Source organism: Vanellus vanellus (assembly GCF_965231255.1).
Source record: "Vanellus vanellus genome assembly, chromosome: 1".
In the NCBI taxonomy this organism is placed as follows: Eukaryota; Metazoa; Chordata; class Aves; order Charadriiformes; family Charadriidae; genus Vanellus; species Vanellus vanellus.
This window is the reverse complement of record NC_138905.1, coordinates 205053590-205080398: the sequence shown is the minus strand read 5'-3', so window position 1 is coordinate 205080398 and position 26809 is coordinate 205053590. Positions and strand designations below refer to the sequence as shown.

The 26809-nt window shown below is 39.5% G+C and overlaps 1 protein-coding gene across 1 annotated transcript in view; it reads right to left on the bottom strand.

Moving 5' to 3' along the window:
• Positions 1-26809, bottom strand: part of GUCY1A2 (guanylate cyclase 1 soluble subunit alpha 2) — a gene marked incomplete at its 5' end in the record, with an annotated part of 165423 nt that overhangs the window by 106914 nt on the left and 31700 nt on the right. Inside the window, one exon of the mRNA XM_082496347.1 lies at positions 25912-26630. Within this exon, the coding sequence (XP_082352473.1) occupies positions 25912-26630 (719 nt within the window). The remainder of the gene's footprint in view (positions 1-25911; positions 26631-26809) is intronic.

Here is a 26809-nt window from a genome sequence, read left to right as displayed (position 1 = left end):
GGTAATGGCATTCTCTCAACTCATCCAAATTAACAAACACAGAGACCCTTTAAAAATGTATTTATCAGACAGCCGGTACCAGATTTCAGCAGATATATGCCCTGGTTTGCTATAGTCCAGGGCTGAACAGACATTTTCCTGCAGTTCCAGATCGGGGTACTACACACACCACCAGGTGAAAACACAGGAACTGAGTGTGAGGAGATCACTTACCTTGTACCGTCACCTTTCTGGACAAAAAAAAAAGAGGCAAACTGAAAACAGAATCTGTCTTATCAGTATACAGATAAGATAAAAACTACTCTTCCCAAGGAGATATTTCCAGGTATATTCCTAACTTTTAGGGAGCATAGTTATCTTGGATTTGCTCAACAGCAAGCTACTGTTCTTACAATATACAAATATTATTTCCATTTTTGACAGTTAATAATGCAAAGCTCTAGTTTGCAAATTTGTATCATATCACATCACAGACAAAAGCACTCTAGACCAGAGTGATTTACTGATAACCTCTATAAGCAAAAATATGCAAAACTTATTAGCAGTATAAAATTAAAAATGAAGAACTGTTAAGAATATTACTGAAGATGCAGTAAGGACCTATGTGGTATGGTCCTTACTCCAATTTTCAAAGAAGTTAGGTTAACAGACTTTATTTACAGCAAAGATCCAGCTGAAAACACCAAATCAATTACAATCTGAGAATTTTCACAAAAAAAAACTATTTTTTGAAATTTTGCCGCTGTTAGAGATAGACAATGTACTTTGTACTAAATTGTCACTCCTGAACCACAGAAATAATAGAAAATATCAGCCTTACATTGATTGCAAAAGTGGCGATTCTGTAGTAAGGTGGGAAGTCACCTTTTCCAGCTGATCTAGGAAAGCCACTAGCAGTTCAAAATTCCAGGAGTAGTATTCATGCAGAGCCTGCTCTTCCAACCACACCATAACTTGATCACTCATTTCTATAATGCATAATCGACACATTACTTTTAAGATCCTTCTCCACATTTCATCTGCTGTATTGAGTTTGAAGACACACACCCCCACATGCACACACAAAAAAAACTGAAAAAATTCCTCTCAATTGCAAATCAAGACAGACTTTTCACTGAAAAGTTAACTGTGCTGCATTTAAACTATTCCACAGCTGTTATGCAGGAGTCAGTAGGAATAATGATTTACGTGTGCAATGCTATTAGCACCACAATACATCTTCAATAGAAATCATGTATGAAAGATCGCTAAATAAAGATGACCTTGCCAGAATATTTTGTTTTTTAAAATAATGAATGAAAAGAAAATGGAAAATCTCAAATTGGTATAAGTACAGCAAAGATTAATTTTTCCATCCGAGAAACCAAAGCTGCCTGTAATACTTCACAGGGCTATGGCACACTTGCATTTAACACTCTATAAGTAGACAAAACTGACATGATATTAGCCTGCTGGAGGAATATTCATTCTCTCTTTTAAAACACATACAAAGTCATAGAAACATTAGACTTGGAAGCAAGTCAGGTATAGGAATGGCTACAGTAAAGAATTACCATGAAGACAGCAGCTGACATGCCATAACCTATGCTGCAGGACATGTTTTACCTTGCAATGATTCTAAGGTATCACACTCAGTAAAAGCGGTCCAAGCTACTATACATTCCCCAAAGAGTAAGAGTATGCAGGCGAACTGTTAGGTTGGCATAGTGTATGCCCTGTAAATAATACCGGCTGCCTTATGGAAACATTTTCATGAAGCTGATTCATGACATCATGTAGCTGATCCTTGTACCTTTTTACCATGGTCTCTAAAGCAACATAAATATGCATGAGTGCACAACTCACAAACATGAAACCATCTATTCAAATTGTAATAAAGCCTCAAAAGCACTTTAGAAGTCAAGAGCATGGCCACCTTCTAGAGGGTGTCCTTTGCATTAGCGGTGTCAGGCATTGCAGGTAGAGAGCAGTTATGAAAGCAAGTTCTACAGAGGTGAAGAAATATGGGCAGAGCAACAGAAACTGAACAAGAACTGAAAATTCATGCATACTGCTATTTAACTAAGACCCTCTAGAAGCAAAAAATGTACTGAAAATGCTCTGTAAAACAAATATATACCAAAGAAAGTTGTTTTAGCCTTATAAAAGCAATGTGGATGGGATGTCATGATACCACCTTTGCTTCTGAAGGCAAAGATGACAGAGGGCAAACCAAGGCACACAGAAAGATATTTAGCAGTGTCACCATAGGAACCACTTTTCAGAAGCGTGTAGGAGCAAAAAAGCCTCAGTGATGGAAGCATTTAGTAGGGAAAAAAAAAAAAAAAACAGTAACAGAAACCTGAAATGTAAAATCAGCTACAAAGTACTATGACTGGAAGACAGCTGAATCTGTGTGGTGCCTGATACACGGGTAAATCAGGATTAGAATGAAAGCGTGGTTCAATTCAATGCAAAGACACTGCAGATGCAAAGTGAAATATGCAGTCATCACAGAAGGAATTTTTAAAGCCATCCAGAGAAGTACACAATGAGAAAAAATACATATCATCCATGCATGGTGAAACCAACTGGCAGTGGAAGCAAGCTGTGTTTCCTTGGAAACATCGAAACAAAAGTTATGTGACTTTCAGTCAGCAATATTTTCTGAGACAGCAATAGGACCTATATTAAAAGCTTGATCTTAGTATTACGTACATTTTATGTAAACCAGAGTAATTGCTCTGAAATGAGCAGAGTCATTCTGGTATAAAATCACTATAAAATCAAAAAATTGTTCTTCAGATTGTAAATATGGAATTAGTTTTATTCACAAAGATTTATTTTCATTATTATTTGGTTTTGAAAATTAGTCTAATCTGATTCTCAAATGTTGTGGATAATCATATCACAAATCCAAACTGTGATTTTCAGCACATACATAGAGCAGGTCAAATCAAATCTTTTTTGATTCTGGTTCTACCCTGAATGTCATAGACTACAAACGTCCAGGAAAAATGCTTAAACTAATTCCTGTTAATAAAAACGCTGTGCATGGCATATGGCTTTTAAAGAACACAGCAGTGGCAGCCAAAGGAACAACATAATCAGTCACACACTTAAAGCAAAGCATCTAGAAAGGCAAACCCATGCAGTGAACCTCAGCTTCTGTGTATGTCATCTCAAAGCTTTGAGCTTTCAAGAGGCTTAATGGGTTGTGATATAAAAACAGTATAGGCTAAGCTATGGTTAAACAGAAGAGGAGAAAAAACGGACCATTCCCATTGGTCTCATATGTCATCTGACAGACTTCTACATTAATGAAATCTTCTTCTGTCTAGGGCATGGCAATTCATATTTCGTATCTCCTGAGAGAGTTCCCTAACCATAGATTACTGTGGCTTAGGAGTACCTTCAACACCTTCTATACAACAATAAATGCACGCAAACTAACACCAAATACATTTAAACTGGAAATTAGAGAATGTCTCCAACCATCAGGGGAGTAAAGTATTGGGAAAGTCTTGCAAATAGGAGAACTGGTGGCAAAATAAAATCTAACCAATTTAAAATGGCACTTGATCATTTTATGGAAAAGTTGTCTGCAATCACAGGAAATTGGACCCTTTAAGGTCCTAAAAATATGCCCTTTTACTGAGATTACAATGAAAAATAGTCAATACAAAATGAAGAATTCATTTTAGTGAACTCAGAAGCACTGAAAAAACAGAAAGAATTGTTACAGAGGATGAAATGGAAAACGAAAATACCTAGAAAATTGGAGGAGTATATTACGCATTGGTGTAATAGGCAGACTATATAAAGGTACTAAAATAGTTGAATATAGCCAAAAGGATGAAGAAATGAAATTAATATCGTGCTACAATCTTTTAGATATGTTACTTACTCACCTCATAGCTGTGAGCAACTAATTTACTCTTTCCAAATTACTTCTTTGTTAAGTACAAATGGGACTAATGCCTGTTTTACTAGACAGAGCTAATCTGAAAAGTAGCTAACGTCTCTAATGTGCTCCACCAGTGTCTAATTTGCTACAGAGAGACAGCGTCTAAACCAAAACTCCAGATTTGAAAAGGAAGTATTATTAGTTCTGAGTTTTTAAAAAAGCTGCATTTTCCTTTTAAAAAGAGAAATACAGTGACATTACTAAAACATTAAATGTAATTTAAATCATAAAGATTTCCATGTAAAAGGCGCTGAGTGTTTTACCTCCTGGAAAGAAGAGACGGAAAACACTTGCTACATCAATTGACATTACTAAGAGCAAGGTAGGACCCTGAAAATGTTAAGGGATGAGCAGGAAAAATGAGATGTTTTTTAAATGTTGCCAGGCTGTACAGCTCCTGAGATGAGGGTATGAGGGAGTCATAACTGCTCTTCTGAGAATAGATTCAAATGCAGGTGCACGTGTGGTAAAATGAAATCAGAATGAATGGGTGCCTTCAGCAGAGTAGCACTGCTCTCATGGGCATCCCCAATGAGAACCGCTTCACCCAGCAGCCCAGAATGCCGCTTCCAGTAGTCAAGAAGCAGCTTGCATTGCGAATATTTATAAATTTTGGTATGAGGATGGAAATTCTGAAAAACAAAGTCTCTGGATGATACCTTCCTTGATATTGGTAGAGATGTGGATTCATCCACCAAGTTTATTATTTTTAACATTTTAGTGTGCCTAGCAAACTAATTAATTAGACTGGTACTTTGTTATGCTATGTAACAGAGAAAAAAGATGATCCTGCCTCAAATAATATGAAGTTCATATTAAGTTTCTTTTTTTTTTTCTCTGTCAAACACGAAGGTAAGACTTTAATGTTAAATTTAATTTGTTCCTTGCACTCTGTCTGAAATGGATCATGCTCCAGGCAGCCGTTAATTATCATTCACAAATATTCTTTATTTTATTAAAGCAATTCAACTTGAACAAAGAATTAAAGGAGAGACTTCAGTTTCAGCACTTCAGACTTACCCTGGTAATAGCTATAAGCAGAATTTGATTTGTGCTTCTAAGACTCAACTTCACTGTGAGAACAATACAGACTCACCTGAGCAGGAGCTGACAGGGGCTATGTCTCAGCAGGTCCCTTCCCATAAAGCCTGGAAGGAGCTGTAATTAGCCCACACCCTTTGCATCCTCAGCTCAAACTGAAAGCTGAGCTACCTTAATCCCTGAGCAAAAGGTTAATTCTGTTTCCTCACCTTCTTCCTCCCCATCAAAAGATATGATATTGTAAGAAAATTGCAAGATCCAGAAAAGCTAAGCATGAGTTAAGAGAATAGTTTTGTTCTGCAGAAATGGAAAATCTAGACTGGGTAAATCTAGACAGTGGATTACGAACTGAATTGTCAAAGCGGACAAAAAAAAAGATGCACATATGTGTCTGCCACTCCACACATTCAGTGCCTCACCCTAGAGCAAGAATGCAGTGTAACACACTGCTGCACTGACCATGCTTTCAGATCCCGTTTCTGGTTTTCAAGGCTTGCTCCTGCAGGCAAACCTGCCAATGAAAAATGTTTTTTTATTGGAGGGGCTTTCTATTGTCCCAGCGGGTGGATTCAGTTCAAGGTCTTTGTTGACTGCATCTGAGAACAAACTATAAATGGTTTTGACTGTGAAAATGATATCAGGGCTGCTGGCTTGGCCTTATGTCAACACATAGCATGCTTATCATGTGATGTTGTATTTAGCCAAAAATTTCATATCAAAACAAAGAAAACATTTTGTTCTTATTGGGTATCTGAAATAGACAAACACATAAACTTGCTCGAACCCCAGTAACATTTATTACTATAGCTTATCTTCCCTGTGAAAGAGTCCATTAATAAACAAGTAATACTTGGACAGTCACATCATAACTGAAAAAACACATAAAATGTCAAATGTTATAACTTCACTCCAGTCGTCAAGTTATATGAGAAAAACTTTGTCCTTTTAAAATAATTTGTCTCTGTTTCTTTTTCCCTTCCTATTTGCAGCATCAATTAACTTTTACTTAAAGAGCCAGTGAAACTTCTCAGACACATAGGACCATGAGGCAGTTTGTGGCAGATCTCTAATATGGACGTAAGGAAGAAAAAAGAAAATAATTTCATATTCGAAAGTCTCAGCTTTCTAATTTGTGGTGCACTCGCAGGTACCTGTAGCCATGCAGACTGAAGTATCGCTGAAATCTCAACAACTCATCACACCTGCTGCCTTGCAGAACAGGGATCCCCAGAGGAGCCCCGGTGCTGAGCTTCACGAGCAAGCCGAAAGGGCCACAGCTCTTTACTCACCAATGCTCGTTCAGAACATGGCAGGACTGCCACTCAGATGTATTAAAAGGATACAGGACTTGCTTTTCCTATAAACAACATCCGTTTATATCTTGGTTTAGATTTAAAGAGTCAGAATAGCTCCACTCTACTTAGTACTGTGTAGTGTGTGATATACACAGCCTCTTATTGATTTCCGCATAATTCTATGGAGGTTTTAAACTATTCATTTTGCAAGAAATTCATGCACTAAATGGAATATATGTGACTCAAGAGATTTGTATTTTCAAAACTAACAGAGAAAAAAACATTGTAAATCTCCAATTAAAACCATCTAGTAAATGCATTAGGGAAATTTGCCAGCCAATAATAATAGCATTACAAACCAGTCTCATTTGCAAGGTAAAATCGAATTTCAAGTGCAATTCTACACTTCAACAGTGCTTCCTCCAAGGCCTCCTGTCCTGACCAAAATCTGAATTACTAGGAGGCAACATCTTCTTTCATCTAAAGAACAATTTTAATATGGTGTATCTCAAATTGCTTTTCATGTTCTAAATGTATAGGAAATAAATAAGGTTTTATTTAGCATGATGGATTCAGAGAAAGGAACTGTTTCATTTGACACTGACAGGCCAACACGTCAAAAGTGAAATTTTGCAAATGTCTAACAGGACACAGGTATACTACACACCATTGCAATGTGAACTCCTAAAACATATGTTTCTGTTTCATTTGTCAATGTTTTTCCTAATACAAGCATATGCAAATAATTATATATATGGTCTCACTGTCCAGTGTGCAGTTTGTCCGTGTGTTATCAGAATATCTACAGAAGGTGCACTGTGTTATGATGTACACGCTATGATTACCTAAAGAGTATAGTATAAACAAAGATTACAGATATTATGCTTTTCTAAAAGTAAACAAGGCCACGCGACCATATTTTGGATCAATTAAGAGATTATTTTTTAAATATTATATTATTAATATTATTAATACATTCAAAATTAAGAAAATTCTGAATTTCCAAATGTTAACAGTGTTATAATCAAAATATTTAGTGATGACTTTATTCATGTGTTCCTATTTACTTAGCAGAAATCTTTAAAGTAGAAAATGAAAACCCTTCAATGAGAAATAAAAAAGAAAATCAGGCAACCGGGTACTCTTAAAAGTAAGTGCATTGGCAGATTATCAACAGCATTACATTGCATAAGTAAAAAGATATTTCTTCACTTCTTCTCTTCAGACTTCTGTCCAAAGCAGATAAGAAAGGCTACCATATAACTGTTCTTTCTCTCTTAAACAAAATGCAAGATAACAGAAAATCAGACTTTCGGAATTATAATTTCATTTTAGTTTTATAGTATGGTGCTTCTGTCATTTCAGCAATAGGCTACTTGAAGGAATATGTTTTTGTGTGTTTTCACCTTAGCTAAAATCCTACCTCTTTCATAGTAATTGGCACATATCCTGTTGAATTTAGTGGAGACAGGACTCCTCTTCCAGCAAAGAGCAGTGTTAGTTAAACAACTGTGCACCAAGCTCTTGTGCAAGTGCAGTGTCAAGTACAAGATTCTGTCCGGCTATCTCGGCCTCCTGTTTGTCTAGTTAAGAACTCATTTCCCTCCTACAGCTTTTAAGCTCTTCCCAAATCCCAATGTTTTACAAAAATACGTCTGTAACAAACATATTCACAGTAAATGGGTCCCAGTAACTAGGGCACCCAGGTAAACTTTTCAGGATGTTTCTGATCCCAGTTTAACACAATCCTTCTGCTCTCTCTCCTCCAGGAGAGGTTATTTTAAATCTAGATCATTTTCAAGAGAGAACAGTTATATTATTAGGCTCTTCTCACAGATTTACAGTAACAGATTGCCAAATATCCTTTATTGATTCATTTCTTCAAAGGGAATAAACCTACAAATTAAACTAATTTCTCAGTCTTACTTCTGCTAAAGGGAAGACAAGTTTACTCAAGTCCTTTACAATCTGCTGTGGGCTATCAGTCCTGCTCAGCAGAGTGCCTTATTTCTGTTCATTTTATCTATCTCAAGTGAGAAAGCACCAGGCAGCCTTTAGGTAGATTACTACCTACAAATACAAATGCTTGAAGAATTATACAGGGAAAGATCTGTTAAGCTAAAACTCCCGAGGCATTTTTTTATGATTCACACAGCACTTCTTTCAAAGAAGTAAGCCTCCTGGTTTTTAATCTATGCAGGGATCAGAAAGTCTCTTTTTTTAAATTTCATACCATGCTATCGAATATTGATCATCTATACAATTTTCAGTTCAGCAGACACAATTAACAAACACATGCAGATACCCTAAAAATGTTAATAACTCTTCAGCTTCTTAGAAAATGGAATCTGGTTTTCCTCCGTGTGTAATCCTTCCGCTTCCCCAGTCATGTGCGAAAGCTCTGTTTGAACAGCAACCACTAACGCTTGCTGTATAATACACCATAGAAAGCAATTAACAGAGGGAAGCACAAGGCCATCTCTAATCGGGCAGCTGGCTATTTCTGACATAAGTTTGCATATTGTATAGCCAGCAAAAAGGGTTACAATAAAGTCTTCTTTCAGAATAGGACCCTAAGTAGGAAAGTACCCATGCGCCCGCTTAAAGAAGCCTCCTGAGTGTCCCCTACTGTGAAGACTATTCACAGGGGTAAAAAATTGCAGTGGTACATCCATTGATTTGAATGACTCACTGCCACAGTTGTTTTCAAATACGAAGACTAACACAACTGAAGGGCTCAGGCTTCACAGTGGGTTCACCAGGCAAGGACCTGGAGACCCAGAGGAACCACAGCTGTGCTTTGTTCATGGAGAACCACATTGCACAACAAAACCTTGCTCACTGAGAGGGGAGGAGGGCTCCCCCTGCTCCAAACTGCTCATGATACACAGATAAGCTGAAGGCGGTTATAGATAAAGGGATTAGAATGTGGTCAAACAAAGAGAGAGGAACATGTCCCAGAATATTTTGTTCAAAACCATCCAGTAGTCATTAAGTGGTATCAGAAAGTCCTTGTCTTAAGAATTTCTTGTGCTTCTGTTCCTTGCATTTCTGCCACATCCTCGCTAAAGGCGTTAAACTACAAGCCCAGAGGACCTACACCTTATGGGTTTCTTCAGTATAGACGTAAGCACCAGGAGCAAGGTGGCTCAGGCATAAGTTCTGGGCATTTCTCTCACAGACAGAATCAGGTAGAAATTACTAGGAAAGTAAGGACAGTAGCATTCATTAGAACAGGATAACAGAGTAACAGAGCTTATGTCATAAATTTAATCATAAAGGACTATGCTGTATCCAGGATCATAGCAAACAGCTTAAACTACAAACTGAACATATATCTGATATATTAGGATGTTCTTGTATTTTTTTCTACATAGTACCTATCCACTTAGAATCTGAGCTATGTCATCCCACATATCTACACAGAGGCATGAACTATAGACCCTTTAGGGTAACACCTAAGTATAAATAATAAAGGCAAATAGAAAAGATACCTAGGGACCTTAGCTGGAGGACCGTTTGGGCCTCTCCCACGTAACATCATGTCCACCCACATTCACCTTCAGAGCACAGTTTCAAACTGAAAACCTTATCTTAGATAATGTTTCCAGCACATGTATTGTCAGAGACTAACTGATCAAATCAAATCCTGGAGAATGTCACAAATGATTTATTGGTGTTTCATTGCTGACATAGAAAAAAGTAATCAGGTACTGGATCCAAAGCAGGACAGAAGTCCACAAACAAACGTTCTATGCTCTTTTAAAACTTCTTTTGTCAGGAAGAAACACTGTTTCCTCTGATGGGAAAATGGTGCTACAGACCATCACAAGCATCTGTAACTCCAGATGAGAACCAGCACTGCCTAGCTACAGCACAGGCAGCAAGGTGGGATGGTTTGCAATGAAAGGGATTAGAATATGAAATGCAGCAAGAACAACAGTCACCCGGTGTGGTAGCTAAACATGTAACATGAGACACAGTAACTCACTGTATCAGTTGTCCCCAGAAGGTACAGTGCCAGGGGCACAGAGCAGCATGCCTTTAGGGAGACAGGCATACGGAAAAGGCATCCCTGCCTGCACAAGGGCAGGCAGCCTATTGCATCTGCAGGAGCACAGTGGGGGCTGCAGATCATGGTCTTCTGGGGTGACCATCTCCTGCTTCTGCAGGAACTCCTGCGCTCTGTAAAAACTCTAAAGTTAAAATGTCCAGGACTGTCCGCTGGCTTGGTGACCAAAAGGCAAGGAATGGTGTGGGTTCACATGACTGACCTCCTTCACCATCCCAAACAGAGTGGTTACATCCAGATTCCCCCTGGGAAACTCTTGACCCTGGGCCAGGAAATGTTTGGGGAATTAATAACTGGTACTAGCCAAAATCATGCCAAGGAGCATCTCACCATTTAAAAGTACAAACAATTGCTTCACAGAGCCTCCAAATGTTTCTTGGCAGTGCTCAGGTCACTAGTCTGCACGTGGACAGCAATAACGTGGTATGACCCCCACACTCCAGCTGTGGACCTAGCAATGGCATTGCAGTGGACCACATGTGGAGAGCAGACAGAAAGTGAGTCGTCAGGGTCCTGGTTTAGAAAGGTGGTCATGCAGGAGAGATGAGCATGAAAATGGGTGAGAGAGAGGGCACAGTGTCCCTTCAGGGGGTAAGACAGATGTGCTATTTGCTTTGCATATAGTCAGCTCATTTACTGATTGATATGGTTCATTTACAGCATTATTTAAAAACATATATTTATTCTCCATCACAGCCCTTTCTTATGAGAGAAAGTAGTGTTAGCTGTTTGCTAATACAGAATACAACTAATTTGCCTCAGTGATGCTCAGCTGCAACAAGGTTGGGACCGGCTGAACTGAATAAAAGCATTTATATAACAGTTTTAAAAAGCAACAGCACTGCTGCAAGACTTAGGCGTGCAGCAGTGGTCCTCACTCAGCTGAGATACCGAAGGAGCCCGAGCTCTGAAATGGAGCTGTCAGCTGAGAAACAAGAGCTCACTCAGATCTACGACACCCCTTCCCCAGCATAATCAGCCTGGAGGCAGCAACACCTCTGTAATGTCATTAGCTGTTAACCAGCTGCTCACACTCCGGGAGAATTTTGGATAATTTCCATGCCCCGAGGACCCTTGGGAGGTTTATTTCCTGCTGATACTGCATAGGCTGGCATGGGCTGTTGACCTGCCGTCGGGCAAAGCTGCCGCACTGCTCATCTGAACGGCCCCTGGCACCAGCATGGCTCGGGCATCATGTCGCGCTAGCAGCATTGACTTGGCTCCTCATTCACAGCTGGCCACACCGGACCAGTTTAGAGGGGAAGCTCATCCACATTTTCCAGCAGAATACCCCAGAGGGTATTCTACAGTTATCTGTGCACCCACTATGTTTCTAGCCAGTCCTGCCAATGTAGAGTTCAATACATGGGAGCAACCAGCTAACATGTCTTTCAAAGTTTCACCCAGCAAGGCTATTCCCGTATAGACATGTTCTTTCAATACCAAGAGCTTTTGGTGATAGAGTATTTTGTAGAGGACATTTTTATCTGCACCACAAAAAAACCCGACAGATCAACCTTTCCGCAAGATCTGTCATTTCATCTCAGACACCTCACTCGGGTGTTGCTTCCCTTGGCAGATTGCAGGTTGTAAAATGTAAAACTGTAAAATGAGACCTGCATTAAGACAGTATTAACAATAATTTTAATATACCTATTTTGACTAAAACATCTTAAGACAAAATCTTGGATCTGTCCTGTTTTCTTAGTTAAGTCATTTCTTGATCAAGTTCTCCTTGACTTCACACAGAATTTATATCCTTACCCAGTAGTTACTCAGACCACCATCTGACGCCTTCACTGTAAGATCTGCCAGTGAAAGGTGCCTAAGGTTTGGCCTACAAATAGCCACTTGTAGCTGAAAACAAATGCAGAAATAAACACTTTCGGGGGTGGTCAATCACTTCTTTCACCCCATAATTTTGTAGAGCTGTAATTTGGCATAGGTAGACCACAATGTGTTAGTCACTTCTTCTGATTAATTCATTTGTAATTTTGTGGACGTTTCCAATAACGAGTACTACAATCTCTACTTCTACAGTGACTATAGAAATGAATCTTAAAATGTCAATCAAATTAACACATACAAAAAGATAAAGCTTATACAATTTTTTAAGTCACAGTTTGTTGAATGGTAAATTAATTTTTTAGAGAAAAAGGACTTTTTTCTAAAAAAGAAAGAAGATAATTATTTATGATTGCTTGTCTTTTAAACTAAAAAAAAATGCAGCGATACAGTATTGACGAAGTTAACACCTCCTATTTAGAAGTAAAAGTCTAATTCCCTGAACACGCCATATGGACAGCTTCTGTTACCAAAAGAGTTTCATGCTCAAGACATTTGTAGGAGCAGTCATCAAATTTATTTGCTGCATTTAATGTCAAATTAGGCTTTATTTTGCTCTCCTTACTCAAAATAAGTACCCTTCTCCCAGAGTAATTCTGTTGAAACTGGGCTGATGGTAACTAGCAAGAAAAATAAAGTAAGATCTTATTTATCCTGAGCAAAGGTAACAGGTTTTTGGTCCCACAGTATCAGGATGATATACTTATTTTAGAATCGTAACTTGATTTATCTTATCAGTTAGGGGTCAGGAGATCCTGACCACATCCGCTGGCACTTCTTTGCTTTTATACTCTCAGGCACACCTCACTACAGTAATACTTTCAGAATGAATGCTTTTTTTTGTTACAGTTGTTTCACAGAATATTCTACTAAGATTTGGAATTTCTGGACAGTGCAAGCAGTGGGTTCCTAGGATGGTCCTTCAAGTCCTGCTAGACTGGTATGGTACTCTGGTGTATTCATCACATTCAGAGAGCCCATATATGATTATATGACACTATGGGAAAAAACAGAATCAGAACAAATAAGTCAGTTATTTTTAAATACTGTTTATGAATTTGTCAGTGTTATTCCCATGTCCCCAGAACTCTCTGTGGAGTTCCCCATCACCCAAAATGGCTCCAAAAGCCTTTCAGGACCCTCTGATGCTGCTGAACATAGCTAGGAAACCTCTCAGATGTTTCTGCATTTTTGGCTGACAGAAAATATTCTCAGCTATTTTATCCCCATATTCCCAGGAACAAATGCCAGAAACTGAATGTTCAAGACACAGCACAGAAGTCCTATAACTGAATTTGAAGCCTTCCTGACCAAAGAGGAAATAGACTGAATCAGTAGTCCACTGAGATGAGTGACAAAATTTGATCCCCTTTTAATGATATGTTCCATGCTTCTTCCACATGAAAATTAAACACCACTGCCTGCCTGCACAGCACTGACATTGTTGCCATAGTCAGTATTTTTGTAGCATATTTTTTGTTTAAAATGAAAAAACTAAATACAATTCAATGAAGCTGAAAAATCAAAAAATCAGTTCTTCCAATATGAAGTATCTCCTTTCATATTTGCCAGGCACTGGTATTTTTCCCCTTGGGTTTCAGTGAAGCTGAAATAAACATAGCCTCTTCTGTTCTTTTCTTGGTAGCTCTCCTTTATTGGCATAATACAACTCTGGGAAAAGGGGATCTCTTCATTCCTTTTGCCTGACTTTTGCCAGGTGCAATATCCGTGGAGGCAGAAAGTATTTTCACAGGGGAGTCATCCAGAAGCCTGCACTGCAAAGAACTCTGAGCCACAGCAAGCACAGCCAAGAATTATCCCCAGGCTCTGTTAATCAATTCAAACATTCCCTCTGCTGGATGCCTTTGAGGTAACAAAGCAGAAAGCACCAAGGGTTTTACAAACAAAAATGCAGTAATTCTTTTATATTTAAATAAAACTTTAAAAATAGAATTAAGTTAGAATTCATTGGGCATTCCCCATGAAAGTTTTACACTAATACAAGAAGTCAGTTTGTGCTCCATCATATAAGATTGGTTTTAATATCATCCCTCTCTGAGCGAAGTCATGCAGATAAAGAGAAGTGACTCAATTGAAATCATCCAACACTGTTTATGGGGGGAAGGAGTAAAAGATTAATATAAGCGGCAAAGATCCTCGGCATCAGTGGAAGGAGGGAACATAACTGAGTCCCCCAACTCACATCTCATGCCTATTCTGGGGCACATGTCTCAGTGTCAACACCATTCCCTTCTCAAACAGAACCAAAACAGCAGAACAGGCCGAGGTGTTGCAGAGGAGCCTATTCCCATCACACACAGAATGAAAAAACATGTCAGTCAGACCAGTTTTTTCTTTCTCCCTCAGACCATTCGGCATGCCTTTGCTTTTGTTTTGTGACAGGTGTATTGGCCCTTCAACAGCCACAACCAGAGGCCTCCAAAGCTATCCCACTGTGAACACCTTGCCCCATTAAAATACCTGCTTAAGAAACAGATTAACAGATTGCTTGCAAATTTGGGGTCATTCTTCAAATTCTCCCAAACGCAGCACAGGCCAAACCTTTTTATACTCTAAGCTTTTATTTTATGAATTTTCAAAAGCAGTTATCTTTGCAACGTGTCAATTTAAGCCATCTATTTTAAACACTTCAATAATATTATCTGTACTGTCTTAAGGATGATCGCCTAGACCTATATTTTCATGAGAACAGACATTTTTAAAGCTCCCAGTTCAACATTTGAGGAGGGAAGTGCTAGACTGAAGTACTGAGATGTGACATAATCAGACTCAACAAGTCCAGACACGATAGAAATCCACTAAAGCACTGGAATATTCCTAGGAAAATGCTGTTGGAAAGACTTAGCAATTAATAGCTAAAATACTTATTTATGTAGATCAAACTACATGTTCGTAAGAGTCTCTTTTAGGCACAACACCTTTGGACCTATAGGTAGGGCAAAAAGCATCCAATCTCTAAACATGCAAAGAAAAAGAAAGGTGATGCGAAAATTAAAATTAAATATGTTTATATTCCTGATAGTGGCATAGACCCTGCTCTGCTAGTGGTCCCAGAGCAGACTGAGAATCATTATAGAAAAAGCTGCTGTCCAGTGTGAACAAGAAGATCAATTCCAGTTCTTAGACAGAAAGAACTAGAGGAACAAGTATAAAATACATGAAACTCACAAGGCAGATAGAAACTGCATTGGTCAAAATGTTCAAAATAATATTTAAATGTGTCCTCACCTGGGACTGAATTTTAAAATGCTTACTTCTTTCTGATGTGTCAAAGTACTAAATGTTTATTATTTGTTTGCAACCTGCAAAGAGGAGCAAGTTTATTCTGTTTTGGACCAATACAGGAGGAAAATTATGTGTTAGGAATATCTTACATATCTTTCCTGGGTCTGTGGAAAAAGAACATTTAATTCTCTTTTCCGACACTAAGTCTAATTCCTCACTTACAAAAGCCAAAGGTTAGTGACAGGAACAAATAATATAAATATTATTTTATGGGTTAACTCATTTCACTTTTTTTAATCATGATGATATGAGGGGGTGTTATATACTTCTTAAAAGGAAATGTATCATAGATAGTTTTAGCTGGAGAGAATGTGAATATATACCGTTATAAAAGGCATATTCAAAAAAAAGACAAACAAGACAAACTACGAAATTTGAAGAATTCTTAAGACAGCACATTACAAAACTCTAGATTATTTTTTTTTTCTCTATGATGGCTGAGGACAGGAAGAAGAACCTGGGTACATCCCTGTGTTCCCTCTAAGCAGTACTTTTGTGGTTTATGTAACTCCTACATCTAACATGTTGATTACTGAGTTAACTTCTGTCTTAGCATGTCCTAAAAACCCACATGTGACGAAGGAATATTCCCAGGGTAGCAAATCCACAGTTATCCAACCACTGGTCTGCCTGGCTGGGCTGTACGCTTGAATGATGACTCCATCCTCAGCAGTGCAAAGAATTGCAAAGGAAAGGCTCATCCTTCCCGAGCGAGTACTCCTGGCTCCTCAACACACCATTTCATCAGTGCAACACATGTGCTAAAAAGATGATTAGAACTGCTGGCATGGACCGCCTGCCTGGCAATACGTGATCTGCTGTTATTGAGACTGTCAGTCACTGCCCCAGAAGACTCTGGAGAAAAGAGCAGGGTAAATATCGCATATCCTTGGCAAGACTAAAAGGCAGCAAAACGTGACCTAGTCAAATTTACTCATGTCATGCCATTTTCCACTCTACATCCATTGAGATTGCCATTGCTGATCAAAGATAATGGAAACATTGCACCTAAGGGTTAGCAAATCAGCACCTGGCTTTTGCAGGTCACTTTTATAAGTCTTGACTTCTGCAAATCACTATTATCTTACTCTTTTATACTACTGCTAATTATTCCTAGTGGGGCAACATGCAAAATAAATGAGGTGTTACTTCACAGTAGCATTCCTTTTGATTTGAGTCTTATAACCTCCAATATTTATGATTTCTGGTTAAGTTACTTTTGCAGAATATAAAAGGAATCAAACCAAGGAACAAATCACAGGCAAAGTCATTTTCTCTCAGCTGTCTGTTCCACGTGGGTTCAGGGCCCAGCAAAACACCAGCGAAATTCCTATTTCATGGAGCGTTTTGGAACTTCAGAGCTTTGCCTCCAAGGAAATAAAGCATGCAGAATTCAGGACAAGAGGCACACACAGTGAGCATGAGTAAGTTAACTTATTTAGAGTCAATCCATGCTGATAGCTACAATATAAACTCAAAAGACTAGATATTTATGAGATAGGACTGGAGGACCCAAGTAGTCGAAAACTGGTCCAAAACTACTGAACTACACTCAAAAGCAAATAGGAAGGAAATCCCATGGTCCTGATTTGAGGTTTCAAGACAAAATATAAGGTGAAGAGAAGCAGAAAGCTTCCTTTCCACTCCCTTAGCTCCTTGGCCCTGCAGGGCCACGCTGCAAGTAACCTGGAGTAACTCCAGCTTGCTCTCAGGCAAGGAGCATGCTCCAGGAGCAGGGTTAGCAGAAAGTTTTGGCATTTGCTGGGTGGAAGTGACCTTAAAACTGAAAGCTGCCAACACAGTAGTGCCAGGCCCTGCATTTGCTGCCCCTCAGAGCAATAAGCTTAGTGTTTATGCTCCGAGTCACACTTAAGTGTTCCCACACCTTCTGACTTCCCACCTATGCACCCGTGGGAGCTCATGCACAAACCCACTCAACCCACAGGGAGAAACTCGTGCTTTTCGCCTTCTTTCTAAGGCCGCTTCAGCCTCTGCAAAGAGACAGAGAAAAGAAGCCTTAGCTTGACTGCGTGCATTGCCCAGTTGCAAGTGCCAAGATAGGAGGGAGGAAGGTAAGCAGTGACCGAATGTTTCTAGTTTAATTCAACCACCCCAAGGAAAATGGCTTTCTTTGACATCACACCTATTCAGATTAGAGGACTGTGATGCCATGAAAAGCACAGTCGCTTAAGAACTCACATAAGCAAATGAGGAGAAGGATAAAAACATATTGTGAATAACCAATACTTAATTTTAGTCACTAGAAGAGGGATGCATTCCTGAAAATCAAATTGGGTTGTGCCTGAGTATTCTCATTTTGTAATGTAAAAATTAACGAAATGCGCTTTTTTGTTCTGGTTATGACACGGTGTAATTTAGAAACCCATTCAAAAGCTTTCAATCAAATAGAGAAAGATGGACGTTTTCATGTGCAAGCAGCTTCCTTATCATAAAAAATTATACAAATTATAAGAGGGGAGAGTTCATGGAGTCAAATTGTTTTAATAGCCACTTGACAAAATAATTTCCAAACAGCTCTTTGGTTTTCAGCTAATGGAAAAGAGAAGGGAGTATTTTATCTTTAGATTGTTACACCACTTCTTCGGTCCTAACACTGGAAACATTTTTAAAATGGCATTTTCACTGGCCTGTCTTAAAGAAGAACTACTAAAAATTCTGGGCCACTTTTATAGTGTCATTAAAGTTCTCCGATGCACGACCACTAGTGAGATGAGAGTCATGTCATCTATTGTTGCTTATAACCCATCACAGCCTCTAGAAGCAGTCAAGCCAGCCAATCCAATTCATCTTGAAAAGCATCAAAGTCCAAACACATTTTGACAAGCAACCGGGTGGGATATTAGCATTAGAGAAACAGAAGACAGAATTTGATTCTGAGAGCTCCAGGAGCCTGCAAAGCAACGGGAGCTTAGTGTCAAAGGCTGACTGACTGTGAATAAATCAGCTCTGGGAAAAATTAGAATTCCTAGATCATAAGTGACAGATGTCCCTCATGCTAGAATGACTTTTAGGCCACTTCATTTGAATTTTATTAGGAGAGGAGGAAAAACACAGTTACAGAGCAAAAGCAAAACACTTCAAGATTGTGTGTGGTGGGTTTTAAATTAGTCTGCCAGTGTCAGGACTGTTCATTTCATTCAGTTGGTCCAGAATAAAAATAAAAAGCAGCAGATAAAGAAAGAATAGACTCTCAATATAAAAAAAGGAACAATCTACTTCCTGGATTTAAAAAAGTGTTATTTTTTTTCCAATGGTCAACAAACACAATGGCAAAGTGCTCTGCTGAACCAATGGGTAAAGAGGCTTCCCTGCCAGCTGCTCCACTCCGCATATGACGTCCTCACAGACCTGGCTGAAAATGGCCACCAATCAGAGAGGTCTCATCTTCAGAGTTTCTAGTAAACAGGGTATCTTACATCCACAGGATGCCACAGGAGCCGACCATATGAACTTTCCTGGTTCAAAAGGTGCTAGAGAACATTATGGAGGAGTGGTCCTGTGGGGGCTATCAGGTGCCACTGCAAAAGGATGCACTTTCATCCTGGGAGAGCTAAAAGCTGTGCAAAAAAGAGCACTTTGGGGCTTAAACTTTTTCTTACATTTTTTCATGCAGCATTGTCTGTTGGTCACTGTGAGAGTCAGTATGCGGATGGACTTTTGATCTGATCGTACATGGCAAATACACAGTTGAGTGACTGAAAGGAAATATTTGACTTAAGAAAGGGCACTTCCTCATAACATAGAGGAAGGACTAGATGAATAACTCCACAGTTAAATAAAACAATGGAAATGAACAGGGAAGATTCCCACTGACCCCCACTGAATCAGCCTACATTTTAAAATGAACAGTTGTTTATTACACAGCATTTTTAAAACTCTGGCAATTTACTACATGTCTATCTATGCACTTTAGAATCTAATTTTCCAGATATAGGGTTTTTTTTAATCTTGGCTCCGGACTGGTTTATTTTTATTTATTTTGCATTTATCTAAATCAGTACACTGGGACAAATTCCTGCTGGTGCAGTCTAGCTCAACAACCACAAACCTCTCCTCCCCACTGACAACAGATGAGGCGCTGGCTCAGACAGCCTGCACATTCGGTAGAGCTATAAAAAAATGACACTACCATTTCGCTGGACATTTTATCATTACAGAGTTGGTGTTTCTCGAAAATCTGAATTATATGTTGTATTTGGAACTTCTTGCAATATAACATTTGCAGAGGATTCTTTTTGTTAAACTCAATGTTTGTATTTTTCAAATGTTGTGTTATAATTTATAATGTAAAAATTTTTCCTAATAAAAATTATTTTATATCTAAAATTATTGAACGCAACATTTTAACACAGTAAAAGAAAAACATTTTCCAGAACGCATTTTGCCAAACTCCTGGGGAAGTTGTGATTTTAATAAAATGGTATATTCAAAGACAATACATTCCACCAGGAAAATTCTGACCACCTTCAGTAACGCAGCCAGCTTTATTCTTCGACAAGCTCTCTAAATTAAAGTGTTTGCAGGCCTAACAGTAAGTCAAAAGCCAGTGAGTATCCTTATAAGAACTGATTTATTTCAAAGGTGGAAAAGAGCTGTTAATCTGAGCAGGAGAGCAGCAGTATAAGGAAAATACAGCTGCACAGTATCTGGCAGGGCACCAAAAAATTTCTTTCTTGATTCACTTTCAACTTTCTTGCCAACTGCATGCCAAGTCACAGTTTCAGAAGGCACTCACAAGCCAGTGCCGGCAGGGCTTCTCAGTCCGTGCACTGAGAGGACTGGGTCTGGATTGAGGACCCAGGGACAAGGTGGATCCCCACAAGGGCATCCCCATCTCCTCTCGATCTGCCCAGCACTTATGGCACAGGAGTGGCATGTGAGGAGGACGTTGGCCAGGAGAGGAAAACCAGGAGAGTCAGTCCTTGTCTTCCCGTTCAGCCAAAAAGTGAAGCAGCTCCAGCCATCTTGCTGCACTGTCAAGGAGGCAAGTATTTATGTCACGTCACAGACAGCCGTGTTCATTAGTATAGTCAGATAATGGCTGCACTCAGGAAGTACCTATCATGAGCTTCCAGCCCTTGTCTGGTCAAGAAATGGTGGGAGGGCAGCCCACCTGCACTCATGCTACAGACCCGACTTATTGCTGGGTTGTCAGCTGCATTTTGTCTTGTTCTCTGCAAAAAAAGACAACGTGGAAAATTCCTATGAACAATTTCAATGAAAAGTTGAAATATGGCCTTGGTGGCAACTAAAAAAAGATTTGTGCAAGGTCTCACTATTAAGGTGAAGGGGAAGTTATCAGGCTGCTCAAGAAAGACAATGTCATTAAGGCAACAGAATCAGGTACCCATTGGGGAGCTCTGTGAAAACAGTTAGAATCATAGACTGGCTAAGGTTGGAAGGGACCTTAAAGATCATCCAGTTCCAACCCCCTTGCCATGGGCAGAGACACCTCGCACTGGACCAGGTTGCTCAAAGCCCCATCCAGCCTGGCCTTGAACGCTTCCAGAAATGGGGCCTCCACAATTTCTCTGGGCAACCTGTTCCAGTGTCTCATGACCTTCAAAGTGAAAAATTTCTTCCTGATATCTCAATAGCATATACAAAGAGACATTGTAAAAGATGATCTGCCTTAAAAGCAACAGTGACTTACAAAGATGAGGAACTGACTTCCAACAAAAAGTATGAAAGTGGAAGTCCTGCAGAAGCTTAGATGGAAGACAGCAATGTTAATACCACACATGTCTCAGCAGTGCAGTTCTCACACGTAAAACACTGAAACAGTCATGTTAACACACTCTCTGCACAGGTGAGCGAGCCAGGGAGAGACTTAGGTGCAAACACCCCATTTGCTTTGCGCAAACACCTGGAGGTGCTGCCAAGGAGGGAGTGGTCATGCTTCCCAGACAGCCACTTGGCCAGGAGGAGCCACCACCGAGGACTGTGGGGTGCCTCGAGGAAGGCGGCTCCTGCCCCCCTGTGTCCCAGTAAGCAAATGTCAGCTCCGTCCCATGCCAGCACATTCACGGATGGGCTTGACAGGGACTTTGGAGCACTCCAACAGACAAGTTTAGACTAGTCCTCTAAATCTAAATTATCTTAATCCATACGTGACTCCATTAACTTTCATTAAACTCCTGTAGAATTCAGCTGTATTAACCATGTGTGAAGCTATAGGCAATCAATCCCAAATAATTAATTGCACAATAAATGTATTTTTGATTCTTGCAATAAGTAATTGCTTCCAGAGAGAGGTGTAGAGCGAGTTCCCTTAGAGAAGTGCAACAGCATATTTGTGATCTTGTTATTCAGGGATAATACCCAAAATTTGGGAAATGTCACTGCATGCAACTTAAACACACACAAAAAAAAAAAAACCTGAATAAAAATTAGCATGAAATGTGAAAAACAACAGAATGTTTGTACAAGAAGTAGAGCAACAGGGCCCTAATACTCCCTTTAGCATCTGAGTAGTACCGTACTATAAACAACAAACAATAACATGAATTCAGCTGCATGGGAAAACTGGAAACCTCAGAGGCTGATCATGTTCAGCTTTTATACACCTAAAGAGCTGTATGCATACTGGGAAACCTGATCTAAAGACAGTCATAATTGTTCATATAGACAATTTTGAATGTGCAGAATAATCAAGAAAATACCCACAGCATCTGTGTGGATAGCTTGATCATTGCAGAAAATAAAATGGAAGGACAGAAGTGAAGAAGGGAGGGGAGAAAGGATGGAAGTAAACCATCACATCCTGTCTTATTCTGGATTAGTTTGTACAATTTGGTTCTTATTCTCCACAGACTTATAAGTGTGTTTAGCTGTAAATTTATGATAAGTTCAAGTAAAGTTCAGTGAGACTGCTGACCTAATAAATGTATACAATTGCTTACTATTTTGCGGAATAAATGCTTGCATTGTCCACATATGTCCATTGTATAATGGAAACTGAAATATCAGCCAAGCAAACATCAAAACATTAGATTATGACTGAGGAGTATGGATGGTGCTGAAAAACTAGGATTTAAGCTATAGAGTCCATGTACTTCAGATAGGGAGCTCTTTTTCCTGTTTGGTCCCTACAACAACAGGATCCTGTAAATGCTCAGAGCTCCAAAGAACAGCTCGTAACATATACAACTAACAAAATTTTGCTGAGATATTGATGCATGAGGCTGGGCTTCTGCAAACGTGGACATACATCTCTGCAGGAAGTGCTGCCTATCACCTGGACTTCACAGGACTCACGTCAGAAATTTTGGACAGTGTTATAAAGCCAAGTTACTTATTTCAGTGATTCGAATCCCAGTAAATCAAAGTACACAAATGAGCCTTTGCATAAATGGGACAAGCACTAAGTCAGGATAGGTGTTTTTTTTAATTTGTTGCTGGGTGCTGAATTAGAGAAAGATCATGATTTGTGACTTCTTTCATCTGAACACAGAGCTGGTGTCAGGACTAAATGAAAACTGTTTTGTTATTCTTTCTTGCTGCAAAGAGATCTGATTTATGCATTGAAATTAAGATAAAAGTGCTTTGAAGAGAGGCTGAAAGGTCCTCTGTTCATTGCAAAGCCTTTTAAATATCTTTTTCTTCTTGAGGAACCACTGAGACATCTGAACAGCTTCAAAACTGCAGCAGAGTTGTCTGGGTCGCATCCCTTCAACTGCCATTTAAAGTAACCAAGTCTGAAAAGTGTTAAGGTTATTGCAGAGTCAGAATTTTCTAAAAAAAAAAAAAAAAAAAAAAAGATAAATAGCTATAAGTGGGATGTAATCCCAGTATGAACTGAACAGAGGTGCATGGCAGAGAAATAGGGAAATACTTAAGTCAATTACTGCCAACTTTTAAGCAGGGTCATGCTTACAGCACTTACCTACCTGCCCAATACGCAACTTCCAAACAAGTGCTGGCAAATTGAAAAGAATTCCAAAATGAGCTACATGAGTGACATGAGCTCTGGGAAAATAATACAGCATGCAGTTCCCAAGGCTCAGCCTATTTTTTTCATCCAGGAGATATTAAGGACTTGAGCATGACATAACAGTATTGCCATGTCACTCCTCTCAAAATCTATGTAAACAAGACAACCACAACCTCTGAATCTGTGCAACCTTTCATTTTGGAGAAAAAAAAAAAAGGGAATATCTAGTAAAATGCACCACACACTGAGCTTCTTGTAACTACTCACAAAGTTTCATTTAACAATGTACAAACAGAAACTTTTAGAAAGTGCTTATAAAACACGTGTCAGAAGAAAATACTACTTCAGCTAAACTGACATTCTCAAATTAATTCCCATGCCTGCAGCACAACATTTACCTCAGATCCCTTGCACTTTGCCATCACCTTTTTCCCTCATTTACACCTCACTGTTCAAGACACAATTTTTCTCTTAAATGCTGGCAGACAAAAGATTTCCTTTCTGCCGTTCCCTTTTACCGGCTTCTCAAGAAAATCTGCATTTCTACTACAGTGCTAGTGCTGACACTTGTTCAGGATCTGACTCTACACATGTAAGACAGAGCGGGTCACTCACTCTCCTGAGTGGCAGCTGGGCCCACCGCTGATTCGATTCATTACCCACCTGTAGTGACACATGGTACAAACCACAGCAATGATGCAAGGATGCACCCAGAGCTGCACAGCTTGATGGTACAAAACAAGCTTTTGAAATCAGAGTTGCTTCCCAAACTGGCTGCTAAAACCTGTCTCCAGCAAGCTCCATCCCTGCCACCTCTCCTATGAGCAAGCCACAAGCGTATGAACCCTGCTCAGGTAAAAGAACGTTTTGGTCGTTTGTTTTAACTCGTAATTAGATAGGAAAAAAAGTTTTTAAAGCGCTTCCCCCTCCGCCCCCAAATCTTCTTCCTCTTCAGAGTGATTAACAGCAGATTCATGAAGAGCAGAAGATGGTCAAAGGGCTGTGAGTCTGTCCCAGAGCAGGGGAAGGTGACTGAGAGGGATGGGCAGGCTCCGAGAGAGGAAAGAGTATGGCATAAGCCTCTTTCAAAGGAGAAACAATTGTGCCGAAAGGTAGTTCAGAAGCAACACCTCCAAACTTTCACAAAACATTTCCTTTTCATAATTAAAGACTAGGGTGACTGAGGACAGATCCTGAAAAATAAACTCCCATTTGATCCTAAATAGGTTGAATTATATCAATTCATACAAAATGAGACGCACTAGTTTGCTTCTCTTGGGGGAACATGTTGTTTCCAGGGGAAAATGCAACAAAAACGTGTTTATTGGTGCCAAAAAGCAGTGCCAAAGAGGAGTTGGAAACATTGCTGCTGTCAGAAGTGGCTATGTTTTGAAAAGAAGCCAAAACTTGATATGCTGTTACCATGGGAGTCTTTCTGAAACTCTGGCCCACTGTAGGTAGCAAAACAGAGGTGGAATTTCTCAAGCTATATCCAGACCACCTAAACTGTAAATGTGGCAACCATAGGCAGAACTAGGTGTCTAAGCATCCAGTGTTATTGAGATTTACTATTTTTGGGTGCTATCTCTTAAAAACACTGAAAATCAGTAATTTATTCTCTTAGGGCAGCAGTATTTTCAAGGCACCCACACATAGGCTTTCAATGTAAGCATTAAGTACAAGTACTTTGGTGCATAAAGCTGGAACCCAACTTCACACCAAAAAAGCTTTCCCATAATTCAAGGATATGCAATGAGACAAACTCCATCCAACCTTTGGAGAGGTCCACTCTAGAAGAGATGTTTTCACCTTAATCACCTAGGATGCGCCGAACTCAACATAGGGCTCACTAGTTAAGGTAGCTGTCTTCTAAAACGTTGAGGGAAGAGGCAGTGTAGGAGGACAGTGCCTATTTAAATTACTGGAAAGCATTAAAACTGGCATAAGTGATATTTGGTACCACTTGGTTCCCTTGAGTGCAGCATGAGAGATAAGAAGAAACAGAGGAAAGCACCATTTCAAAATAGGGAAGTACAATATAATAAAGTGGCAGTGTGAACCCTGCAGTGACAGACTTTCAGAAAACATACTGAAAGCTATTCCCTAGTAAATGGCTTAATAACTATTATTTTTATAATATAGCTGGAGTGAAATTAAGGATTAGATAGGGAGATTTTGTAAAATTCCTCACCCTTTTGATTTAAACTGCACTATTCAACTCCACAGAGCAGCATTTTCTGAATGGCAATGTCACGATTTGTTACAACATCACAGGCAAAGCTTATAAATAATTTAGGAAGATAGTCACTTGCCTGGGGAATACCACTTAGCCCCTGTTTGCAAAGCATACTCGAGCTTTCCAGAGTACACAGGACTTGAGCTACTTCTCTCTGAATAATCCTGTCCCATCACACGCATATACACACATCCCCTTCCAAATTAAGGTTCTTACCTTATCTTTATTTTCAGAGCCAGAATCCTCACGTTTGGTCCGAATGACAAAGGGAGTAGATAATCTCAGAAGAACTCGTTCAAACGTGGCACTGATTTTAGGAGAAACTATGTCAAAGCAGTCTTGGAATTTCAGAGTTTTATGAGTGTCACATCTGAGCTGCTTCCTAAGACCTTCTCCAAGCTGGAGAATCAGCATGTTTGGATCAAACATCAGGTGAAAGGGGAAAGCTCTGCAGAAGGTGCTGATGCTAATCCTCAGGTCTAAGGGGGACTGGGAAGTTCCCGGTGGAAGTGCTTTTGTGATATTTGCATTTTCATGTTCTTTGATAAGGAAAGTCAGACAGCTGCAGTTACCTGGGTTCGTCCCCTCTGTACACAACTTATCATTAGTGACCTGTTCTACTTCCACTTCCAAGCGGTAAATCTTCTTTGCTGCTGCCTTTATCATTCCCATCATTGCAAATCCCACAATCTGATGTGGATGAAAGTAATGAAGCATGAGATTGCCTTCAGGGAGCTCTTTGCATAGGAAAGAAGGGGATTCCAGGGTGGCCTGTCTTCCAAATGAAGTTCTAATGTGCTCCAGCAAAGCATCAAAGCCATTGAAGAAGTCTTGAAGGGTCCCGCCTACAGCTCGCAGAACTCTTTCATTCTCATCAAAGCAGACATTGAAGAATTCCTCCCCAAACTTTTCTTGCATTTCCTCAAACTTCAAACCTATGGGACAATGAGACACTGATGTCAACAACATGGTATTGCCACTGTGTCACATTTTTCCTTTGTTGTCTATTTGCCCAGTATTTTTCCAAGTCAATGAGAGTGGCTTTTTCATTGGATACCTACCCATAGGACTTCTGTTTTCTCTGGTGGTTGGGAATATCCCTAGGAGCCATTTT